This window comes from Copidosoma floridanum, unplaced genomic scaffold (assembly GCF_036245765.1).
Source record: "Copidosoma floridanum isolate Cflo_tuat_1 unplaced genomic scaffold, Cflo_Japanese_pri ptg000005l, whole genome shotgun sequence".
In the NCBI taxonomy this organism is placed as follows: Eukaryota; Metazoa; Arthropoda; class Insecta; order Hymenoptera; family Encyrtidae; genus Copidosoma; species Copidosoma floridanum.
In genome coordinates this window covers 11,284,596-11,310,358 of record NW_028321882.1, presented here as the reverse complement: position 1 = coordinate 11,310,358, position 25,763 = coordinate 11,284,596, and the positions used below count along the sequence as shown (strand labels likewise).

Below are 25,763 nucleotides of genomic sequence, written 5' to 3'. Positions count from 1 at the left end.
CAAATTTACTAGGTATATATACCCGAAGTTAGAGTTTCCAAATGCAGTGTTCGCAGAGTAAGGGCCGAAAAGTATGAAAACTAAAAGACGACACTTTATGAAAACGACTTTGGGTTCAGGCATTCATCATTAGAAGAGAAAAAACAAAAATAATTACATAAAAAATACTTATTTGGACCGTTATATTACTGCATTTTAAGTGAGGTAGCGTTTAAATCAGTGACGTCGCAATTACCTATGTGTGCACATGTTCATATATCATGTAAGTAACTCTAACCATTTGCGTAACAAGTTCGTTTTACATTAACAATTCACATTTTCTAGTGCCTTTAAACTTATTTGAATTAGTAGGGCAATATTTTCTTTGCTACGGAGAATAATTGTTTCATCATTACGTACAGTTTCTCTATGTTCTTAACCTGTGCAGAAAAAACAAAAGACAAAGTTTGAAGTCTGAGGTCCAACATCGTGTTCGATTGTATATTTTTTAATACTTCATGAATTTAATGTTGTTTTAAATACAATGTCCCACCGTTGGCGTATATATAATATTGGCGTTTGCACAGATAGGGCCAAAGAGTGAAAAAATTAAAATTTGCCTCTGCATTAAAACGACCTTGAATTATGGCTTTTATCATTGGTGAAAAAAAGAGTTTGATTCTTTGTTAAATCAATGTAAGTGTGAAAATATTGGATGTAGGTAGTAGACTTCAAACGTTTTACATGTTTTATAACTTTTTAATTTTTCTCAATGTTTAGACAATATTAATTTTTATAATACACAACTTCACTTTTTTTTCTTGTGATTACGTAAAGTATTGCATTTCAACGTCAACGTACGAGTGTAGGTAGCGTTGCTCAAACGTTATTCGTTTAAAACGTTTTTATTTACAAAAGCTGAAAGGAATACGTAATTTCCATCAACCATAAGATAAAGTATCTGACTTTAAAGTGATTCTACCATATATATCTTACCAAATACTGCATTAAAAACAGAATTAGGAATTTTTGATAATCCTTTGAGACCCTTTGGCGTCATCTTTCTTAATTTGCCATCACCTATTAACATTTGCATGAGCCACCACACCATTTCTTTAGCATTTCCTCGTAACTTGCAGATATCCTGCAGCTCTTTATCGTTGATAAAAACATCATAACTTTTGTGCAGCTGTACCTAAAAATTGTACTTATATTTTATATACTTACGTGTACACTTAAAAAACGTGATGATAACTTATGCCAAGTATAAAATTCTAGTATTACTTTTTCGTCATTGTTTTGATTCAATTCGCCTCTCTCCCTCACATTATCATTTCCTGCGTCAAGCTCGCCCTGCTGTTCACCCGCATCGAGCTCATCATGCAACTCGCTTGCGTCCAGCTCATCCTGCAGCTCATCTGCTAATAGCTCGAGATCATCCTGCTGCCTGCCCATATTGAGCTCATTTTGCAACGCGTCCGGGGACAGCTCGAGTTCATCCTGCTGCCTACCTGTGTTGAGCTCATCTTGCAGCTCGCCAGTGTCAAGTTTATCCTGCAGCTCGCCCGTGGACAGTTCAAGTTCATCCTTCTGTCTACCTGCACCGAGCTCATCTTGCAGCTTGCCAGCGTCAAGCTCATCTTGCAGCTCACCAGCGAACAGCTCGAGTTCATCTTGTTGCTCATTAGTGTCAAGCTCATCCTGCAGCTCAAAATAATACTGCTGGGTGCCCGTGTCAAGCTCATCTTGTAGCTCACCAGCGAACAACCTGAGACCATCTTGCTGCCTGCCCGTGTCGATCTAATTTTGCTGCTCGCCCGTGGACTGCTCGATTTTATCTTGCTGCCTCTGCTGGCTCACATTAAACTCGTTCTGGTGCTCATTCGCATTAATAATAACCTGCTGCTCACTTGCATCTGTATTGTTCTGCGAATTTGCCACTTTTTCATGGGTCTCTTTATCCCGCTACTTGTACATCCTATGTTTAGTTCCATTCGTCTATTTATTTTTATTGTACTTTTATCAATTGAATATATATGAAGTTTTGACGCAATAAAAGCTCGTTTATCGACAGCATCTTTTGTTGGATCAGTGGGAGTAGTCTAATCAAGTATGACCACAGAACCGTCTTCCATTATTTCCAATGCGTTCAAATACGCTTCATCTTCTACATACATTTTTTGAATGAGCGTAACAACGTTACAGTAATTATGTACGGATAAGTTCGTACTTTTTCACTATTTTCCACATATAATTTACGTTAAAAAACAGTATATGTAATTTTATCTGAATTGAAATATATAATTTATGTAGAGAATATTTTTTTCAAGTTGTCTGGAAAAAATTACCGCTTTCCGCGAGGATCAATGTCTCGTACCATCTCCACCTCCATTTTCCTATGATACCTTTTTCCGTAACTTTAACATCTTGTCGTCGAAAAATGCTTTACTTTAGCTTTTTTTCGTTCCATAGAATAAGACAATACATTCTTTACGATTTTTTTTTCTTTTTAGAACAACGCGATGGCAGCTTTAAATATACTTAATGGTTATGAAGAGATATATGAGTAAAGAAAGACACAATCAATAAGTTGTTCATTGTTTTAACATTCACTGAAACAAAATGCGCAGTATACAACGTGTTTTTCGAACAATTATAGATTTTTTGGGCATAAAAAATAAATATGTTAAATTTATCGATGTATAGAAAATATCAAATGATGTCACAGTTACTAAAGCAAATTAAAAATGAGTCAAAAACTTTTCTCTGTCAAACACGAAGGTTATCTTGGCACACGTACAATAATAGACAGTCAAAAAACTACACACAAGCAATATTTTCTTCTTGCTTACAGTCTGCACGTGGAACAGAGTATTCTAAACAAGCATTAACAACAAAAAATTAGAAAGATTACTTTAGAGCAGGTTTGTAGAAGTACCAAAGCTGACAATTTTATTAAAAATCAAATCCATTGTTTAATAGACCATCATTTCAAAAACTGACCCAAATTGATAGTTCAAATAAATATTTAGTAAGTAAAACAATTGTTTATATAACAATTGAGACAGTAGTGTTAAACATTGTATTAAACTTTAACAGGTTAAAAATAATTTATAAATGGCTGAAAGTATAGTTAAAGTATGGCCTGACGTAAAGCCCAATGTCTCGCTTAAAGTATGGCTCAAAGTATAGCTTGATGTATAGCTAACAGAATGGCTAAGATGTGTGGCTAAAAGTATGGCTCAAAGAGTTAATCAATGTCTGGCTGAAAGTATGGCTCAAAAAAAAGCTGAAAGTATGGCTAAAAGTACGGCTCAATGTATGGCTCAAAGTATTGCTTAATGTATGGCTCAAAGTTTGGCTCAAAGCAAGGCTTTGAGTGTGGCTTAAAGTATGGCACAATGTCTGGCTTCAAGTATGGCTTGAAGTATGGTTCATAGTATGGCTCAAAGTATGGCTTCAAGTATGGCTTCAAGTATAGCACAATGTCTGGCTTAACGTATGGCTTGAAGTATCACTTAATGTATGGGTAAAAGTATGGATCAAAGTATGGCTCAATGTATAGCTTGAAGTATCTCTCAAAGTATTGCTTAATGTATGACTGAATGTATTGCTTAAAAATAGCATAGTGTTTGACTTAAAAAAAAAAATTAAAAGTATGGCTCAAAGTAAATCTGAAAGTATGGCTAAAAGTATGGCTTAAAGCATGGCACAATGTATGGCTCAGAGTATGGCTAAAAATATGTCTGAAAGTACGGCTCAGAGTATGGTTTAAAGTATGGCATAGCGTCTAGCCTAAAGTGTGGCTCAAAACATGGCTTACCGTATAGTAGCAAAATGGCTCGAAGTATGGCTTAATGTATTGCTAAAAGTTTGTCTTAGTATGTAATTTAAACTATGGATTGATAGATGGCTCCAAGTATGGCTTTAAATAAGGCACAGCGTCTGGCCGAAAGTATGGTTTGAAGTATAGTTAAAGTACAGCTGAATGTGTGGCTTAAAGTATGGCTTAACGTAAAGCTTAAAGTATGTCTTAAAATATGGCTTAATGTCTGACTCAATGTATTGCTAAAAGTTTGGCTTACTGTATGATTTAAGGTATTGCTATAATGCCTAATGTATGGCTTAAAGTATGGCTCAAAGTATGGCTTAACGTATAGCTAGAAGTATGGCTTAAGGTGTGGCTTAAGGTGTGGCACAATGTCTAGCTTGCAGTATGGCTAAAAGTATTGCTTAATGTATGGCTTAAAAATTGTCTTAATCTGTGGCTCACTGTATGGCTCAATTCACGGCTTAAGGTAAGGCACGATGTCTAGCTAAAAGTATGTCTTAGAGTATGGCTTAAAGTATGGCACAATATCTGGTTTAAAGTATAGTTCAGAGTATGGCTTAAAGTATGGCACACTGTCTGGCTTAAAGTGTGGTTGAAAATGTGGCCTAATGTATCGCTTAACGTTCGTCTGAAAGTATGGCTTAATGTATGACTCAAGGTATTGCTTAAAGTATGGCACAATGTCTGGCTTGTAGTATGGCTAAAAGTATTGCTTAATGTATAGCTTAAAGTTTGTCTCAATAAGTGGCTTAATGTATTGCTTAAGGTAAGGCACGATGTCTAGGTAAAAGAATGGCTTAGAGTATGGTTAAAAGTATGGCTCAAAGTATGGTTAAAAGTATGGCTTAAAGTATGGCACAGTATCTGGCTTAAAGTATGGCTCAAAGTAAAGCTAAATGTATTGCTAACATTTAGCTTAGTGTATGATTTGAAGTGTGGCTTAATGGATGGCTCAAAGTATGGCTTAAAATGAGGCACACAGTCTGGCTAAGAGTATGGCTCAAAGTATAGCTAAAAGTATGGCCCAATGTCTGGCTCAAATTATGTCTCAGTGTATGCCTAATGTAGGGCTGATTGTTCGTCCCAAAGTGTGGCTCAATGTATGGCTTGAAATGAGGCACAATGTCTGACTAAGAGTATGGCTCAAAGTTTAGCTAAAAGTATTGCACAATGTCTGTCTAAAAGTATGGCTTATTGTATGGCTAAATGTAGGGCTAAAACTTCCTCTCTAAGAGTTGCTCAATGTATGGCTGACAGTGAGCCACAATGTCTGGTTAAAAGTATGGCTTAAGGTATAGCTTAAAAAATTGCTCAAAGTATGGCTTAATGTATGGCCTAAAGAATGGTTCAAAGTATGGCTTAGAGTAAGGCTTAAAGTTTTGCTTAAAGTATGGCCTAATGTTTTGCTTAAAGTATGGCTCAAAGTATGTCTTAATGTATGGGTAAAAGTATGGCTCAATGTATGGCTTAATGTGTTGCTAAAAGTTTGGCTTTATGTATGATATAAGGTATGGGTTATTAGATGGCTAAAATAAGGGCGCATTGTCTAGCTAAAAGATGCGTTTAAAGCATAGCCAAAAGTGTGGCTAAATTAATGGCTGAAAGTATGGCTTATTGTATGACTGAAAGTAAGGCACGATGTCAGGCTAAAAGTATGGCTCAAAGTATAGCCTCAAGTATGGCTAAAAGTTTGGCTTAATAAAAGACTTAAAGTGAGACTTAATGTATTGCTAAAAGTTTAGCTTAATGTATGAGATGGCTTAATGTATAGCTTAAAATATGTCTTAAAATATTGCTTAATATCTGACTCACTGTATTGCTTAAAGTTCGGCTTACTGTATGATTTAAGGTATGGCCTAACGTATGGCTTAAAGTATGTCTCAAAGTATTGCTTAACGTATGACTCAATGTATTGCTCATCGTATGGCACACCGACTGGCTTAAAGTATGGCTAAAAGTATTGCTTAATGTATGGCTTAAAGATTGTCTCAATGTGTAGCTCAATGTACGCTCAACACTGGCAGAATTTTTGGGCACGCAGCGCCTCCTAGGAAACAGTCGACAGGACGCCACCACCTCCAGTTACTGGCTAAAAATATGGCACAATGTCTGGCTTAAATTATGGCTTAAAGTATGGCTTAATGTATGGGTAAAAGTATGGCCTAATGTATGGCTTAAAGTATGGCTGAAAGTTTGGCTCAAAGTGTGGCTTAATGTATGGCTTAAAGTAAAGCCTAATGTCTGTCTAAATGTATGGTTAAAAGTATGGCTTAATGTATGGCTTAAAGCATGGCCTAATGTACGTTTCAATATATATGGATTAATGTTTGGCTGCATTCACGGCCGAATGTATGGCTAAAAGTATGGCTTATAGCTTGGCTAAATGTCTGGCTACATGTTTGGTATATTAATTGGCTAAATGTCTGGACTCATACAGTTAATATAAAAAAATTGCATTTGTTTGATAGTAAAAAGTTTATTATTGAACACAACGCTGGACCTCGGACCTCAAACTTTGTCACTTATTTTTTCTTGTACAGGTTACGAACATAGTAAAACTGTTTTTAATGTCGATACAATTATTTTCCGTAGCAAAGACAGTTCTGCCTTGCTAGTTAACAAATGCTGTTAGGCATTAAAAGTTGAATATTGTACTTGAATGATGAGGTCTTTTTTTTGTACGCGCATAATAAACGTTGGTTACATAAGTATGCACATATTAGGATGGGTGAATTTGTCGTGATTGATTTAGACAAAGCTTTGATTACAGATGGATTCTCGTTTATTGTCGATATGCAGTAATAAACGGTCCGTATAGGTGTGAGAAATCAATAGAAACAATATTTGATAATACAATTCTTACATTATATAATTTCTGTATAATATTATTTTATATATTATAAGTTCTCTTAAATTATCACTTTGGGCAGACACTTAGAGTCACATACTTATAATGCTTTATGCATCATTTGACATGCTAATAACAGTCAAACAGTTAGAAAATTAAAGTTGAATCATGAACAACGAAAATAAATTAGAATATTTTTATGGGTTTCAGGAATTGTCATAAAGTTCAAATAATTTTTTAATACATCACTTTAATGTTAGTTTAATACATTGTAAATGTATGAACAAAAGTACTTTTATGTTTTGCAAGAAATGGTTATTCATCTTAGAAAAACATGATCTTGTGTACGGGAGTCAGTATCCATTGCCACAAGAAAAGGTTCAGGATACTGCAGGATATACAACTAGTAGGTTTTAAAAAATGGAGGAGGAAGTGGTGGGGGAGTTAAGATCGAAGCTCACTGTACCTGTAAGCAATATTTCAAATTAAATTTTTAGAACATTAAACGAGAAAAATATCCATCATTAGTAAATGATTAATTGAGTTATAATGAATTTTAAAATAGATTCCACTTGAAATAATATTGTTAACAGTCATTAAACAATTTATATAAAAAAAAATAGGGTCAGCCTATTTATTCGTATAAGAATAATTGTGACAACGTATATTAACAAACCTTATCGATTATTCTTCGGCTTTTTATTGTTGAAAAATAATAAAACTCCTTATTTATCGGTTAATTATGATAAGCACGTTCTCATACTAGAGGCTATCAATTTCCCTATTGAGACAATAATGATAATGAGCTACGCTACTAATAATTGAGCTAAAATAATTTTATATTGCGCTTAATGATATTCAAAATGGTAAAGATGCACTCGACATAACCCTTTTCGATCATTTCTCTGTACATCGAATGAGCTATATTTATTGACTTTACTGCGTCACCTGTCAAACTAACCTTTGCAGAATCGGCAACTTATATAATTATTTTCTTAAAAACTGTCCATTTTCGAGACTTGTGCCTGTGGAAACTTTTATTCAGACTATCATAATCTACAACATATATTAATTCCAGACCATTTGATCCGGAACAAAAAGTCCATTGAGTTGCTGCAGGGTCCTTTGGCTAAAATACTAATTTTTGCGGGTTATCTAAAGGGAAACTGCATCATCGAGGAGCACAAATAGAAAGGGGTTGGACTATGCACAAACGTAACCTTAATTTTCTTCTTTTTCGACTGTATCTCGCAAAAAACGAGTAAAAAAATTTTTTTCTTTTGTATGCCATGTTTGGAAAATTCATACGAACGTTTACAAAATCTTCAAAAATTGTTTGTTACAACATAAGATCTTAAAATTAAAAAAAGTCGTATCTCAAAAAGGAGGCCAGATAGTCCAAAAATAATTCTACGTATACAAATAATTATTTAGATGCAAAACTATGTGTTATACGGTTCCATACAAATATTCGTAATAATACTAAAAGTAATAGAAGTCATATCTTAAAGGGGTAGCCACATCCTATCTATCCTACCTATAAATTAAATTATTTTCTATTCTCTACCATGTGTTATAAGACTCGTTCTCATGTGACCGAAAGTTTTATTCTTATTTTTAATTTTAAGATGAGTTAAAGCTAGTGGAGCATGGAAAAATTTTTAAATTAAATTATCAATAACCATATTAATCCTATATTTTCTTAATTCAAAACGATCATAGTTTTTGGATCAAAGAGTATTCATTGGAATAGTAGTTGTCACATCGCAACCAGCAAATTTATAAAATACTAGTATTGCATAATCCATACCAATGATTTGAAACTTTTACGTTTGAAAATAAATAAATGGTTAATTTGTTAAAAAAAAATCATCTTGGCTTCTACATATGCTAGAGAGTATTTTTTTTAATTTATGTAAAATTACTAGCTACTTACTTGTCAAAATAGCATGATGTATTAGCCACTTTTTTAGGATATATTAAAATAAAATGTACCTTTGAAAAAATCACACTTTTTTGACACCATTTTGACGGTCTTACGATGAAAAAATGACTTTGCCAATAGTATCATTGTAAAATGTAGGTCTTTACGAAAACATGATGTCTCGATGGATCGCTTTTGTCGACTACAACTTTTACAAAACCATTAAATATTTAATGCTTTCTTTTACAAGCAAATGCTATTTCTCGAAAAAGAGTTAGTTTTTATTCATTAAAATTTAGTGGTACATTTAGGACAATAAAATATATATTTTTATCAATTATCAGTCACATAGAACATTTATCCTCCAATTTAAAAGAAAATGAAATTTCGAAGTTTTTGACACTAATTTGTCTTTAAATTATGATTAATTTCCAAATTCGAATTAACAGGTTTTAAATTTTCAGAATAATTAATACCTACAAGATAAATAAAGTTCAGTTGTTGTATTTACAATACGTTTAAAGTAAATTATAAGAAAACCGATTGATTGCGATTTTCTTACATTATATTGTGAATTTTATAATTCTTCGAACCTTTGATTCGAAATCAGTTTCAGCATGACGTTCCTTGCATACAAGCGAACAAAATTAGGTATGTACAAACATGTGCATAATTAAGTCTAAAAATAGCCCTAATTCCTCCAATTCCGCTGGTCTACGATGTAAGATAACTTGTTCTACTTGAAACTTTAATACCTGTTATAATTTAAAACGTTAACAATTAGGTGCAATTGCTACTGTACAGTAATAATAGAACAATAACAACTGTAACATAAACAACTGTAGACTTAAGTTATAACTTATTATATTATTATAGTTATGTTGGTATAAAATAATTCAAAAATTTTCATTTTATGTGGAACGCAGTAGGTCAAGTCGAATATACAGTAACACAGCAACCTTAAAAATCTTACTTTGATGCATGTAATATATAAGAAGACATGCATGACGAAACAAGTAAGTCAAGATATTTTATCACCAAGTAATTCTGAACATCTCATGAATGTGCATGCATAAAAGTTATTTTACATTTTAAAAACAATACTTTATCAGGCGAATTTCGTTTTTTTGACATCTTATAAAGACGTTTGTCTTAGCACAAAATTACTTAAAGTGATCATCAATTGTAAAGTTACTTCAACGACGTATGTAGCCGTGTGAAAAAATAATAATACACCTTATAGAACGATATCTGCATTAACCTTTTGTACACTTCAAACAATATCTATGAGATAAATTTATTGTGAATATTTTTTTTTTAATTTTACGGTTTGTAAAAGCCTAAACCAGTATACGAAAGTACGAAACGCTTCTTTAATATGGATCTACCACTGATTCCATATTGAATATAGCTGCATTTCGTACTATCTAAAGTTTGAAACTTGAACTAATAATAAATGTTTAAAAAAATACCTACGATATAGTTATTTTTTTTAAATTTGTTATTTGTGTGTTTTTGCCGTATGACGCTAACAAGCGTAGAAAGTATGATACATTGATATTGTCCCGTGTTTCCTGTTTTATTTTCTGAGACTTGGATCTTTGTAGTTTGCAAAAATCATGAGAGATTTTTAGTTTCCAATACAAGAATCATCCTTAACTGTAGTAGACATACATTTTTACGCAAGATTTAGTTAAGTCGATGCTAGTTGCTTACAAGATAGTGTCTAGTGTTTCAAAACTGCGCATTAGGTGCTCGTCCTTAGAGCACCACTGGGCTAGTTCATCGATTGTTACGTAGCCATCCTTGTTTGAATCTATCAGCTGTAACAAATAATAGCATGAGATTCAATTTTAAGTGTACTAAGAGTAATATTTATTAATATTTAAAAATATAATAACATTTTTACTTGTGCTTTTATAAAATACGCTAGTAAAATGTAAATAAAAATTAATTGGGAAAATTGCAGAGATCTAGTTATTTAGATAAAGTGTGTGTGTTTTTTTTTCAAGTAAATAATTTTAAAAAATAACAGTATTTCTACGAATCCAAAAAATAATATTATGTTCTTATGTTTAACAGAGAACTGAATAATAAAAGTTCAATGAAGCCTTCTCAAATTACCTAGTCATTTTTTATTGCAATTTTTGTCACAAAATTTTTATTCTTAATATGATTTGACTTTAATACTAGAAAGTTTTTAAATTTAATATCAAGAACTAATAATCTGTAACAATTCTGAGTAAGCTCTAAACTCTCTTTCAGAAATATGGCAAAAGGAGAACGCATCTGAGTCACTGAAGTAGCGGAGAAGTTCATAATATTGAGAAATAAAGTTCTCGTGATACTGCATATAGTGTAGTAACTTTGGATCCCTTAGGTGGTTGGCTCACAGATCATCTGCTAACTGCTCATAAAATATCACTACGTCGATAATATTTTTACGGCAGGGTAGTTCCGGTTCCACAGTTTATGGATTTTCAATCCGATACCCTGCTCCAAATGAAATAATCTACTCAAAAAGCATCAATGTGGTTGCAGAACGAAACTGGTTAGGTATCATGCTATAGTTAAAGCTCAGACATTACCAATATGCATGTCATTAATGACTGCTAGCCAACTTCTTACCTGGACCTGCAATACATTAGCGTAACACTTTTTCTTTTAATAAGTTCATAAATAGTGGAAGTGTATATGTGTATACGATTAAATGCATACTTATTCGCTTGCTTTCTATATAACATTAAAATATTATTTGACGTTTTGCGCGCTCAAAATTAGGTATTAGTAACAAAGTTGAGCTTAGCGTGGCGTGGAAAACGCATGAGCTAGTGAACTAAATCCACCAATCGCTTGCGTATAGAATCTTGTGTTTTAACTGTTTGTAGAGTTATTAGGACATATATTTTTATATGTGACATGCAGCTGACTGCCCACGACTGTAATTTACTATGGTAAATCGAGCAAAAAGGTAGAATTGCTCACATGAAATATTACGTCTGTCAATTAGGCGTTCTTATATTAAAAAGCTAATTGTCATATAGATTTACTGAGAGTGCTACTCAAAACTTAGTTTCTGACTTACTTATTCGCTAAAAAAGTTTCCCACATAGCATTGTCTGTTTCAGAAATGTTTCAGTAATCAATTTTTTGAATCTAAAAAATGTTTCCCAAAAAAATTTTGAAACGTTTTTGAAACGTTTTTACGACTATGAAATGTCAGTGATTTAAGTGTCTAAAATATTTTTTGTTACACCAGATTGCAATGTTGCAAAAATAATTCAGACATACATTATGCATTTTTCGTTTTGTTCTGCTTGTGTAGATATTGGTGGTATTTCTTAAACGATTCAGAAATGTCGTATTATTTTACTCTGAATACGTAGTGATAATCGTAAGCGTTACCCAAGCGTTTCTGAAACATTGTGCTCATTTCAGCTGCATTTGGTAGCGGTAGTTGTCAAAGTTTTAGTAACGTTCTTAAAAAGGTTATTTTTTGTACGACATACAGTTCATTTGCATAACTGAAATTTGCTTATGTAAACATCAAAATATCTATTAGTAACTGCAAAAATGAAGCGATACAACAGCAAACTAATCATACAGCATTTGGTATTTGAATATGATTTGTGTACGGAAAGCCAACAGAACATAAGAAATATGGACAGGTGCTTATAACATTTACATATAATAATTTTAATCTGAGAAAAAAAAATCTTTGATGAATTATCATGATGTGAAGTAGCTGTAATCAGAGTTATTCAGAACGTATAAGCGTATGCACGTCCTAGCAGCCATTAAATCTCCATCTCCTTTGTTCTCTATTCCTTCTTACTCTTTTTCTTCTTAAACTCCTCTTTGGCCCACTGGCTTTATAAAACTGCATCACGAGACTAAAATAATAATCGCCGATGAAATACTAAAATTTAATTTAAAGGAGCATATGTGCATAGTACAACATAATTATTGTTATTTTTATTATTATTGTCATATTACGCTATATTGAATAATGGAACAGATATTTACTACAATCTTGGCCTTCTTAGCCTTCAAATTAGGCTTTCATTTAGCTTGTTTTAACCATTCACAAATTGGATTTTTAACAAGTTTTTGGGTGCAAGTTGTACACAGGTTACACAACATCTAAAATATATTGTTGAAATGAGAATCACTATGATAAACACATTACACAGTAAGAGATAATACTCATTACCTGATATTGAATATATAAGATTATTTAACTTTTTAAGTGCGTGCATGTTTCCTCTATCTTGAAAGTTCAATTTCACAGCCATTTCATCGGTCAACACCGTGAAGAGTATACGCCTTATGCAGTCACGATCAGTTTTACCCCCTTCTTTTTTTTCTAAATAGTTTCTACAAAATGACAAATATAAATATATAATGTAACATCAGCAGTGATAACATATTAAAGAGGTAACGGTGACCAAAAATGTTTCACTTCACATATATGCGTATAAAGGTACAAAGAGATACTTTTGGCGGCTGGTTCAGGCTTTTTTTACGAATAGTTGGATTAATATATTAGATAGTTGCAAACATCAGGAAACCTGTTATGATAATATAAATGATAGTTATAATTAGTGTTATTTTAAGAGTAATTTGATTTGCACGTATTAATCATCGTATCACCGATAAAATAACATAGCATTTCACATGATCAAAAAATGTTATTCAAATTGATAGAATAATATTTATAAAAAATGTGTAGTACTCACATTATTATTAGTCATACTAAAATCTTTTAGTTATGTTGTCTTATTAAAGTTTTCAAGTCTAGTGAACTCCTCAAACGAAAAAATACTCCCTGAAACGGTAACTCTTTTACTCTTTCAAGAAACTAATCTTACGAAATAATAAATACATAATATTACATCAGTCTTGGTAAAATAATTAAAAGATAACGATGACTAAAAATTTATGCCTTTTTTTGACATTGTACAAAATTTTCAAGAGATATCTAGGAAGGCATGCTTAGTCTAAGCATGCACTGTTGCAGCAACGTTGCAAAAATACAATTTTGTCACTGAGCTCACGTAGTTTAAAATAAATGTTAACCTACCTGTAACGTTGCTGGCACGGACTAAGTGGTCTTCACAGTTATACATTATGTACGAATTAGCAACATTTCAACATTTATAACTGCAACGTTATAGTGACATTGTATAGACAGCATATACCAAGTAAATAACACAGTGTAGTCTTACTTCACGAAATTTTTGCAACGTTCTGGCAGCGCTACTAACATTAGACAATCATACAACTAATTTTATTGTATCAAACGTGTTTATGATGTTGCTGCAATGGTTTTTAAAAATATGTAATCAGTATAATTAATGATCACTGTTCAACTTTATTTCAGTCAATGAGCATTTCAAAGATAAGTAAAATAGTTACATTTATTTTGTAAATTTGTTTCACAAATTAAAGTATAAAAAAAAAGTCTATGCATGTTAACTTTTAAAATGAGTTATTCTTAAATTTTATAATATCTTCTGTTTTTGGTTTAACATACGATAGCAAAAATCTTATACGTAATATTAAAATAGTTAGTAATAAAAATCTATTGTTAAATTACTTAGTTCACAATGCGAAAGGTTAATAAACAGTTAAACGAAAAAAAATTGCACATTTTTAAGTGTTTAAAATATACTCTATGCTTCGCAATGTTTCATTCGAGTTAAGTATTTTTTACATCTTGCATTGTTTTTCGTTGTTGATTATATCCCTCACAAAACCAAGAACACATTGAACTATTTTTATAAATTGTATATAATAATTTATTGGTAGTTCAATATTTATTTGCATTGCTTACTCTAAACATGTAGATGACTTTATAAGACGGATAAATTAAAGAGTGATTCACCTTTTTATTTAATATTTGATGGTATTTTATTGTCTCTTGCCTCTCTGACTTGGAAAATTTTTTATAGTCTACAAAAAATCAGCACATCATACGTATTGGCATTGACTGGTTTGTAAACGTTAAGCGTATTTTTTTTATTTTATCTGGATTGTAGTGTATATTATTATTTTATGCGTACAAATGTTTTTTTTCCAAATCTGACCAGCTTCTATTAGGTTTCTTTTACCCAGCATTTTGCTGCTTTCTCTGCCTCGTTACTCGACCAATTTATAAATTGATCAACGGATTACTCTTAAGAATATGAAGAACAATAAATACGTAAAAGTTTCTTATGATTTATTAAATATCCATTCATACCCACCATTAATCATGGTTCAAACTTTCAAATTTTCATAACTGGCCTTAGTTTTACCCTGGAAAGAATATTTTGTAGTCAAATTATATGCTATTATTTTCGTCAACATATTGTGCACGTTTTTACGACTATTATTTACTTCAACACTGTCCCAGTATATTTCTGGGATTTTTGAATTAATATTACGAAAAAAAAAAATGTTTTTAGCTGTTTTTCTTAAAGTACGTCACTTCTTAACTAAAAATCTTATTTTAAATATGTATTTATTTTTTGGAGTTATTCAATACCATCTATTGGAAACAGGTCCGTCATTGCTGTTGAATTATTTTTTCAGGTTGAAAATTGTAAGTTATCTTTTCAGTTTAATACTTGTTTTTTAATTTCCATAACTTGCTCTAACATCGCTATCTTGTATGAGAAAATTTAGATGATTCGTTGAAATACACACGTATTCAATGCTTTAATTTATCACTTTAGCTATTACAATTATTTTTAAAGAATTACGTCGTAATTATCATCTAATTAAAACTATTGTGATTACATATCAATCGTACAAATGCATTTGTTGTAGACATCTCAATTTTTTATCTCCGATAAAGAATGCCTTTTGTATGGAATCGCACCACTTTATGTTTTTTTTTTTTTTTTTTTTGATGAAATGAAAAAAAAATTTTAAATTATCTATGGAATTCAAATTTGTGTATATCGTATCGCCAATGGTAGAGCAATTTTAAAACCAGATTGTTATTTAGATTATCTTCTCATAATCCATTTCTAACAGTGTTGGGATGTTCACTAACATCTAATTATCGAGACTCAATTTAATTCATTATTGTTTCAAAAATGGAATGTTTGGAAACTATACATGAAGAAGCAATAAAATATATAATTATTCATAAATAGAGAAAAGTAATAACAAGAATTATGTTAAAATTTGAATTTCAAACTTATAAACTAACTTGACCGATGTATTAACTTGGACACGATTCTCGTGCACCGAGATTTCTGTGGTTAATGTTTTGAGATCATAGCATCAACTACTTTAAATATACTGTATTTATCTGGCCAATAACTTAATCTATTATCATTAAAGAACCAGAAAGTTGGGATTATTTATAAATTATGAATCTTTAAAGAACGCTAAGTAGTACTTCCACACATCTTTAAATACAATAATACAATAATTTGATATAAGTAAGCTAATTTTAACACACAAATAATTTTACAGCCATAAATTAAATAAATAACTCAGTATTCTGCAGCTAATATCAGTTCAATAACCAAGTTTTGTGATAAATAAAAATAGAGTTTTTAGAAAAAAAGTATTAATAATAAAAATTAATAATACTTTTTTTCAGAATATCAATAAGAATTAAAATCAAAGTATTTTCATAACGTTAAAGAGAAATCACTTAAAATGAAAAATTAAATTACAATTTTCAAGCGAAATTTGTAATAAATTAAATGAATTGTAAAAATTTCAATACAACCTTATATTTAAGACATACATTACATAATCAAATCTTTAAACACGGAGAGAACCAACAAGGTACTATTCTATGGTCCTCAAACCAGAGATTAGTAGGGAGATTGCTGACTGCCATACTACGGAGTGTGCCCACTTTTTTCCAGTGGTTCGAGCACCCCGCCGCGGCCAAGCGGCCGAACCAGGCGCACATTTTTTTTTTAATTTGCAAAACACGGTAGCGGTATGAGAAGAGTGGATTCACGTAGAAATGTCCATATAGGCGCACATTTTGGAGACGCGTGGAAGGGGTATACCGAATGTGCGCCTACGAGGAGAGGAGTGGAATGTCGGCTATAAGTATAGCTGTATATATCTAAACGTACAGCCAAAGCAAATGACGATACGAGTTTTTTTTTTTTTTTGAGAGTCTTTTGACTCTGCAACCGAGTACGATGTATATATTTAACTGACTTGCTCTCGCTCTGGCTTCAATGTTATCTATAAATCTTATTTAATTAAATCGTAGAACTAAATGCTCATTAATAATGTACACAGAACTTTGATTTTAATACATTATTTTTTAACTTTACCGTACTCTTAAAATTCCCAAATCCATTTATGTTTCAAAAAAATTAATTACTAATTTATTAATTTTACACATCCTAAATGCTGTAAACTGTAGGACAAGCTCCGGAGGATATCCATCAACATATGTGACTTCGAAAGAGTTACCTCCCGTCCTTCGGATAGCTAAGATGGTTAAGGCTTATGCCCTTTCATGGATTGTTTTGCACTTAAGGGTTCAAATCTACTTCATGGTAGATATATTTTTTTTTTTTTTTTTTTTTTATTCAATGTTTGATTTTGTCTTCATTTCTTTTATTTATGTTTTGTTAAAAATATATATTTATATATATGTAGTCAACATTTTTTTTCGGATACATCAAAACAAATTAAATTAACATTGTTACTTTAATACAAGGCAATTCTATAATTTTTTAATACTAAAATAACTTTTAAGGATTTTAACATAATTTGTGTATTCTAAAACTCCTAAGAAATTGTGGGCATTCTATTTTTACGACAAAAAAATGCCGAAGGCAGAAAAAAACTCACACTTTTACTACGATTATATCAAATATGATCATTACCAGTAAAGTTTAACTTACATTCAATTATACGTGAATATTTAACTACGTACATATATTATATTTTTGTGCTTATATTTACATTCCTTATTAATACCTTGTGGTTATTGCGTTGACAAAATTCGTACTACATATATATGTACAAACATGAAAGTAGATTCTTTAGTCTTTATAAATAGTGTGTATTTTAGATTAAAGAGTCTTACAGAAACTAAACGAAGCTTTTTTTATTCAACACATACTAGTTTCAACCACTTGTAACTCAGAGTATGGTTAAAAAAAAAAATTTATATTCTGTGGAAACAATTAATCTTTTTACCTATGATCAATTGTTATTGTAATTTTTCAGAAATAGTTACCAAAATTTTTGACAGTGCGTAAAATATATACAGTTAACAAAAATTTTTTTTTCTCTGTTTGGAAGGTGGCACTATATATATTTTTATAAATGAATAACTTTACAAAATATTAATACTTTACAATTGAAATTGCTTTTTCAACTATCGCAATCGATAAATTAATTTTACATCGTATGCAACACACAACGATTCGCATAAATTTATTCGATTGTTTGTAGTTGATAAGATAAACCATCAAAAAACACCTCTTGCCACAGAACGGAAGGCAGCTAATTTTTTTTTTTTTTTTTTGTAGTTTTAGTAACAACCGCATTGTCGGTATCTTCAACCACGTGACATAGGTTGCTTTTATTAAAAAGTTCGCGGAACTTTTACGACGAGAAGCTTAACGTTAAAATCTTTAAAATGCCTTTTTCATAGCTGTACATATTAATTTTTGAGAATCATAGCTGAATTAATTTATCATAAAGAAGTATGCACTTAAATACAGTAATGAATAATAGTTTGAATACTTCACGATTTTAAGAATAAAATGGAAAACAAGAATAAATAATTAGTCGATTTTTCAGAAAATTGTAGATTTTTTAAAGATTTTGCACTACAAATGTATATGTTGATACTATTTTGAGGGGGTTATCGTGGTACAGCCAATTTCAAAATTGAATTTTCGTGTTAGAAATGTCTTTGTTGTAATTATTCTTAACAAAACAAGTAAACAATTTAAAAATTAGGTGTATTAATCAGAAAAATGCCTAGGAAAGTAAATACAAAAGTTAAAACAACAAATTAACCTAACTTTCGCCTCGGACTGTACCACTATATAGGTATTCTAGTAACGTTGTAACTGGACTTTAAACTGTTATATTTTAAAAACAGCGAAGCTAGGCCTCCCCAATTTTAGTATACTTATTTCAACTATAATAAACTCTAACAATTTTATTTTTTAAAAGATTCTTAAAAAAAATTTCAAAAGTTATGAGTAAAAACGTGCATTTTCCGACAAGTCCATCTAAAAGCATGTGTATAAGGGGCCAACTTCGCGATTTTATTTCTCAAAAACGGTGTATCTAGGCTCTTTGAAATTTTAATATGTTATTTATGATACTGAAACATACGTATACAAATTTTTTCAGAAATTTATTGAAACAATGAAATATCACAACATCCCCCGTAACTTAATCGAAGTTTTTGCTAGCAGAAATAGACCCAGACTCAGTTTTTACTAATATAGAAATTTGTAGTTGAAAAATTTTTTTAGTTCTTACAATTCCTGATTCTAAATTATTTATCATGTTAGCATATTAAAGAGTTTTTTAAGAGTAATAGGCTTTAAAGAGCCTTTTTAAACTGAATATAAGAAAGAGCCTTTGATTTTTATTTCTCCGATTTTAAGTTGGTACTACATTTATGTGTGTATATATATAATTAATCTATAAAAATATATACATTACTACCTTAAAATAGAAGTAAACAAATTATTCAAAAAGGCATTGATATCTTTTTGTTGAACTCCTCGTTTTGCTCTCTAGTATAGAATAAAAGTGTGGATTTGTACAGGGGTACGAGACGAACCGAGAGCTGGGTGAGGAGCAAATAAGAACTCAAAAATGTCAAAGAATAATCTTGAGTGACGTTTCGCTGGGCCTTATCATACCAATCGACGCCAACACCTAAGTGCGAGTGTACCTCTGAATGGAAAGGCTTTTTCTTTTAGTTGAAGGGGACTTTATTCTGCCCGAAAATTTAAAAAGGCTCTTTCTTGACTTAAACTCTAAAAAGACTCTTTCTTGCACTCACCCGATTGTATCATTGTTGAAAAAATTACGATGCTTTTCCTGCATTCAATAAAAATAATTAAACTTCCTTTATAATCTACAGCCTAAAAATATGTTTATTACAATCATCACCCTTAAAGGTAAGTCATTTTTTTTTGTTCTTAACAAAATACTGCGGTATTATAAAAAATGTTTAGTCTCAGAATCTTGCCGAATAAATTTTATTACTTATTCATCGAACTGTTTCATTCATTATTGTTCTTCTGGCTGTCTTAAAATAAATAAAAGTAGCACACCTTATTAAAGATTTGCAAACAGTTTTAAAATATTTACAATTTTATTTTGTATTGTGTTCATCAAATTTATTTACTGATTAAAATTTCAACATTAAGTAAATAGCAGTAAACGGGCGGCTTTTTCTTGTCGTAAAAAGGATGTTCACAATTTGTCAGGAGTTTTAAAATACACAAATTATGTTAAAATCCTTAAAAGTTATTTTAGTATTACTTAGTTATAGAATTGCCTTGTATCAAAGTAACAATATGATTTGCTTTGATGTATCTGAAAAAAAATGTTGACTATATATATATGAAAATATATTTTTAACGAAACATAAATGAAAGAAATGAAGACAAAATGATACATTGAATAAAAAAAAAAAAAAAAAAAATATCTACCATGAAGTGGATTTGAACCCTTAAGTGCAAAACAATCCATAAAAGGGCATAAGCCTTAAGCATCTGATCTATCCGAAGGACGGAAGGTAACTCTTTTGAAGTCACATATGTTGATGGATATCCTCCGGAGCTTGTCCTACAGTTTACAGCAGTTAGGATGTGTAAAATTAATAAATAAGTGGTTAATTTTTTGAAAACAAAAATGGATTTGGGAATTTTAAGAGTACGGGAAAGTTAAAAAATAATGTATTAAAATCAAAGTTCTGTGTATATAATTAATGAGCATTTAGTTCCACGATTTAATTAAATAAGATTTATAGATAACATTGAAGCCAGAGCGAGAGCAAGTCAGTTAAATATGTACATCGTACTCGGTTGCAGAGTCAAAAGACTCTCAAAAAAGAAAAACTCGTATCGTCGCTTGCTTTGGCTGTGCGTTCAGATATATACAGCTATACTTACAGCCGACATTTCCACTCCTCTCCTCGTAGGCGCACATTCGGTATACCCCTTCCACGCGTCTCCAAAATGTGCGCCTATATGGACATTTCTACGCGAATCCACTTTTCTCATACCCCTACCATGCTTCGCAAATAAAAAAAAAATGTGCGCCTGGTTCGGCCGCTTGGCCGCGGCGGGGTGCTTGGACCACTGGAAAAAAGTGGGCACACTCCGTAGCATGGCAGTCAGCAATCTCCCTACTAATCTCTGCTCAAACCTTATAATTGCTCGATTACTTTTTTATGTTATATTTCCTCAAACAAAAGCCAAAATAGTCCGAAATTCACACGAAAATCAGTAAAGTCAGTTACTTGGAAATAATACTACCAACATGCACCATTTACCCAGAACTCTACAGCACAATCTCTGTTACACCATCTGTTAATTGGTATAGTGTACCTACAATATTTGCGTGATTCTCTTTCGTCTGATCATCCCGTACTCATCACGGAATTATTCTGGTAGTGTACAGGTGGTATAATTGTGTATATGTACTCAATAAAGCAGCAGTAGTACATCTTTATATGGGCAGTTGGGCACACGCACATGTATATAAACACACATGCGTATATGCACTCAGATGCAACAAAGGTATCGTACTATAGCATGCATGCTGTTCTCATGTGTATATACCTTGTGTATACCTATAGCTAAACCAGAATCGTTTGTCAAGTAAACAAGAATTATTCCGTGACACACCTTGGAGTATCAGGCGAAAGAGTCCCTTGCTTATTTGGATGTCTCACAAGCAAATTGTGGCCAAAACATCTGCAATAATACTGTAAGAAATATGCATTTTTTGTATTACTGTTAGCTTGGCGAATATACTATAAAAATATTTGGTATTAGCTTGAAAATTTTTTAGTATTATTGCTTGTACAAGTCAACCTAGAATAATACTTTGTTTGTTCTCTCCGTGTACTTGGAGAATTTCAAACGAATCATAAATTTCTTTTTATTATTAAACTTAAAAAGATACGAATTGAGAACAGCTTATCAAATTACTATTACATATTATTTTATATCTACATAAAGATATTGTACAATAATTAACAGAATTAGTGAATTTATTTTAAAACTTAATTTTTTACGCGTAATAAGAATAAATAAAATCAGGTTTTTGAGGTAAAGATTCGAAAATATTTGAATACGTAGTTGAACTTTTTTGTTGCATAATAATATGCTGTCGTTAAGGATCACCTTAATGATAGTTTGGTGGGCCTGCAACAAATAAAGTTACATTTTTGAACATTGATTGTCTACTATCATTAGTACTTGTATTTACTGTCTCATGTTATAAAAAACTTAGTCAAAGCTGATTTTATGTGAATAAATACAAGTGGGGCCTCGCCCCCCTGCGTGCTCCGTGAGCCAACCCCTTACTTTCAGTTTGAAATGGATGAGTGAAATAAAAAAATTTCGTTTTTTTGTCTTTTTACAATCTTTTAACAAAAAGTAACCTCATTAGAAATGTAAACATGTTGAGATTTAAGGTGAAATATTAAAACATGATAATTTTTATAATTTTATCAATACTTTTGACAAATGAACTATTTTTTGTATGCTGGTCTTCGCATGCTTTGCGCAACATCAACATCATCAAAGAATTGTATATAGTAAATAAAAAATATTATATGTTTATTAATTATAAATTGTACCATCATATAAGCATAAAAAATTATACAAAATCATTTTATAACATATAGAAAAACATAAAATTTTTTATTTGTTTAAAATAAAAAAACAATTAAAAAGGAAACATTTATTGTCAAAGTTAAAAAATAGACGTATATAAATTGTAGGGAAATCCACTAAGATAAGTAAATAATACAGAGAGATTTAAACTTAATGTAATTTGATATACCATCGAGATTATCCACCTTATGAACAACTTTTTGTTTGAAAAGTTTATATTCATAATTAAATTCATTATTATTCAAGTAGTAACTGATAAATCAAAAGTTATACAAATAAAAGTTTATTGTACAGTAAAGTTAAGATGTTGACAAATACAAAACCAACAGGTACCGAAGAAAAATTCTAATTTTTTCATAAAGGGAGTGGGAAGATTAGCCCGTCTTATCTCTATAATAAAGTATTGCCACAAAAAATTACAAGTTAATTTGGTACAATATGGAAGGACTGTTTAAATTAGTTATCTATAATAATCTTATGATAAAATATCTTTATTATAAATATATTTTTTTTTTTTCATTATAGTGCCCTACGTTTGACTTCCAATAAAAGCACTACTTAGGGGCTCCGCATAGCTCCTCCTGGAAGAGCATTGGGTGGTCAAAAAGCACGTGTGAGAATCCACAGTTTTTCTTAGCCAAAAAAGTCCCGCTGGCCGAGAATTGAATCGCGGTCTCATGCAAGCCAACCCATGACCTAGCCGATTGAGCCACCATGCGCTCACGATAATTATAACATTTTCTGGAAATACTTTAACTTTCTGTGGGAAATAGTGAGGGATCTAAATTTGCGAAGGGTGGCTATGGAAGAGCAGTGGGGAGCATGGGGGCTTACACATTTTGTTGGGTTGAATTTACAAAGAAATAAGAAAAAGTTCCCCTTGTTTTGTGGGGTGACTGTGGGAGGGGGAGATCATGGGTATATGTGTAGATGGACCCATCAAAACATCAATATGATATAGAAAGATGTGCACATATTAATTTTCGTGATTGAAAGCCAAGATTTTATAGTTTTATATTCAATTAAAATTAGATTTTTTGTAAATTTTAGAAAATTAAAAATTTACAGATACAGATTATTATTTTGCAAAATATAAAATGTAAATACTAGCTACAGCTTTATCACTCAATCGCTTCCTTGCTTTATCAAAAAATAATGAAACATCGTTCGGCTAATTCCTCGAGCTCGGTAGATAGTGAGGTATTCCTAAAAATTAAGCATAAACTTTTAATAACAACGATATTTTTTATAATAAACTATTTTTGACTTACAAGTAATAAAGGTATATACTATCAACGTACAACGTATTTATACGGTACGTTATTTTTTTTTAATTCACAATAAAACAGTTGCAATGTACAGGACAAATTCTGCGAAACATATGAGCTGTGATCTGCAAAGCTTTGTTCGTTCGTGCACACAACACTATGTCATTAATGCAAGAGGAACGGAAGAATCAGGTTTGTTCTTTCTCTTTTATATATTTTTATGAAGTAAAGTACTTTTGAACTCAATCATGTACTGTTGGAAAAACACAATGCCAGTCCAGATTTCGTCTTCTGCACACAGTAAACATACTAACACGCTCACGATTACATGTACAGTAAGTTTAAAGCATTTGTATACATGGAGGTAGCATACAGTACCGGCGGCGCGAGGCAAGGTGCAAGAGAGAACGACGGTCTCTTTGTGCTCAGGCGCTCTCTCTTGCACTTTGCAAGCTCTCACTGACAGCACTGTGAGCTACCTCCATGATATGTATTTACACAGAAAGAAATTTGGATAAAAAATATTGCGAATTTAGGGTTCCAAATTCTAGCACGAGCTGGCAAGCTGGCAAGCGGGATAGCGAGAACTGCATGCCCAAGCTCTGAAGCGAGATTTGTTTCCGCGTTTGCTCGAAGACAGTGGCAAATAAAGGCGAACTGTTTATTAAAACCAAATACAGAAGCTGAAGTGGGGCACGAAAACTTTATGAATTTTGAATTCCTCGCTTCTTTAGAATAGTCGTCTAGTGAGGTTAATGACTCTTGATATCTTTATTACTTTGCTGTGCTCTCGTACATATATAGTAGAGAAGAGCCAATATAATGCCACTGAGTCGCTCCCTGCCGCTGCTTGCTGGCAGTGTGTGCTGTTCCACTACTTCCTTTCCTTCTTCTAAGTTCAGAAGCCAAACAGTATGGACGTAGATATGTGCCTCTCGCTAGCGTGACCTTTTATAATTTACAGTAGTGGCAGAAAAAGTTGGTGTTAATGAGATTTAATTTACAATTTTATCTGCTGGTGACTTGTCTCTTACGCGTACCTTTGCCCCCACTGTCTTATTTGCCTAAATCCAGCGTGCTCAACTCTAGCTAGTACTTCATCACATTGTATAGTAAAGTGCGAAAAAAGCACACATTTTTTGCCGTCTAGGAGACAACAGACGCGTGGGCAACGCGAGGCTTTATACATGGCAGCCACACGGTTTATTTGTACGTACGCTGGCCATCTTAAGTAGTAAAAGATACGAGGGAGATGGTGAGTTGAGTGCATCGTCTTGGATTCACGAGTTTATATTGTCGTTATGCCAAGCGTTCGTTGCTACTGCTGTGTGCCATCGTTCATACACACGCACACACACATACTCCTCCTTGCTGATGCTGTGTGCCGGCGTTCATACACACGTGCACACATATAATTCTCGTTGCTGCTGTGGTGTTCCATCGTTCATCTGTGTGCACACATGCATACTCCTCGTTAGTGCTGATGTGTGCCGTCGTCCATATGCACATATACACACATACTCTTTCATTATTGATGTAGTGTTACTGAAATACGAACGCACACTTAAACGCACTACTTTTTCTACGTCTTACTGCCTTACCAAACGTGCATACCTGCATATCGTGTTGTCATTATGCCTTCAACTTAGTTTCCACCCGACGTACAGTGTTTACGTGCTGCAGTGCCCAAGCTGTTACTCTTGAGTGCACACACGCACTCGTACCTGTCAACGGTAAATGAAGAGGTAGGTATCTTTGTACGAGAGATAAGCTCGACACTAAGGCCACGCACCATCACACGCAAGCAGAGAAGCCGCCTGGGACCTACCACATAGGAGGATGTGCGAATACTCGTACTGCTGCATCAGTGCCTAGCACTACAACTTTAGCAGATAGGCTCACGCGCCAACCACCTTGAGCGAGTCATTTCTCGCGCGTCATCATGCCTGGAAACGGAGACAGCTCTGATGCAGGGGATAAAGCGTGTCAGGCGCTTCTTGCTCATAAAAAAACTCTGTAAATCTACATAAAAAATTTTATTGTTAAC

The 25,763-nt window shown here is 32.2% G+C and overlaps 1 protein-coding gene across 1 annotated transcript in view; it reads right to left on the bottom strand.

Moving 5' to 3' along the window:
* Positions 1 to 9,163: 9,163 nt before the first annotated feature.
* LOC106639008 (A-type potassium channel modulatory protein KCNIP1) overlaps positions 9,164 to 25,763 on the bottom strand; it is a 303,976-nt gene continuing 287,376 nt past the window's right edge. Inside the window, exon 5 of the mRNA XM_014352436.2 lies at positions 9,164 to 10,406. Coding sequence (XP_014207922.2) covers positions 10,296 to 10,406 — 111 coding nt within the window. The 3' untranslated portion in view covers positions 9,164 to 10,295. The remainder of the gene's footprint in view (positions 10,407 to 25,763) is intronic.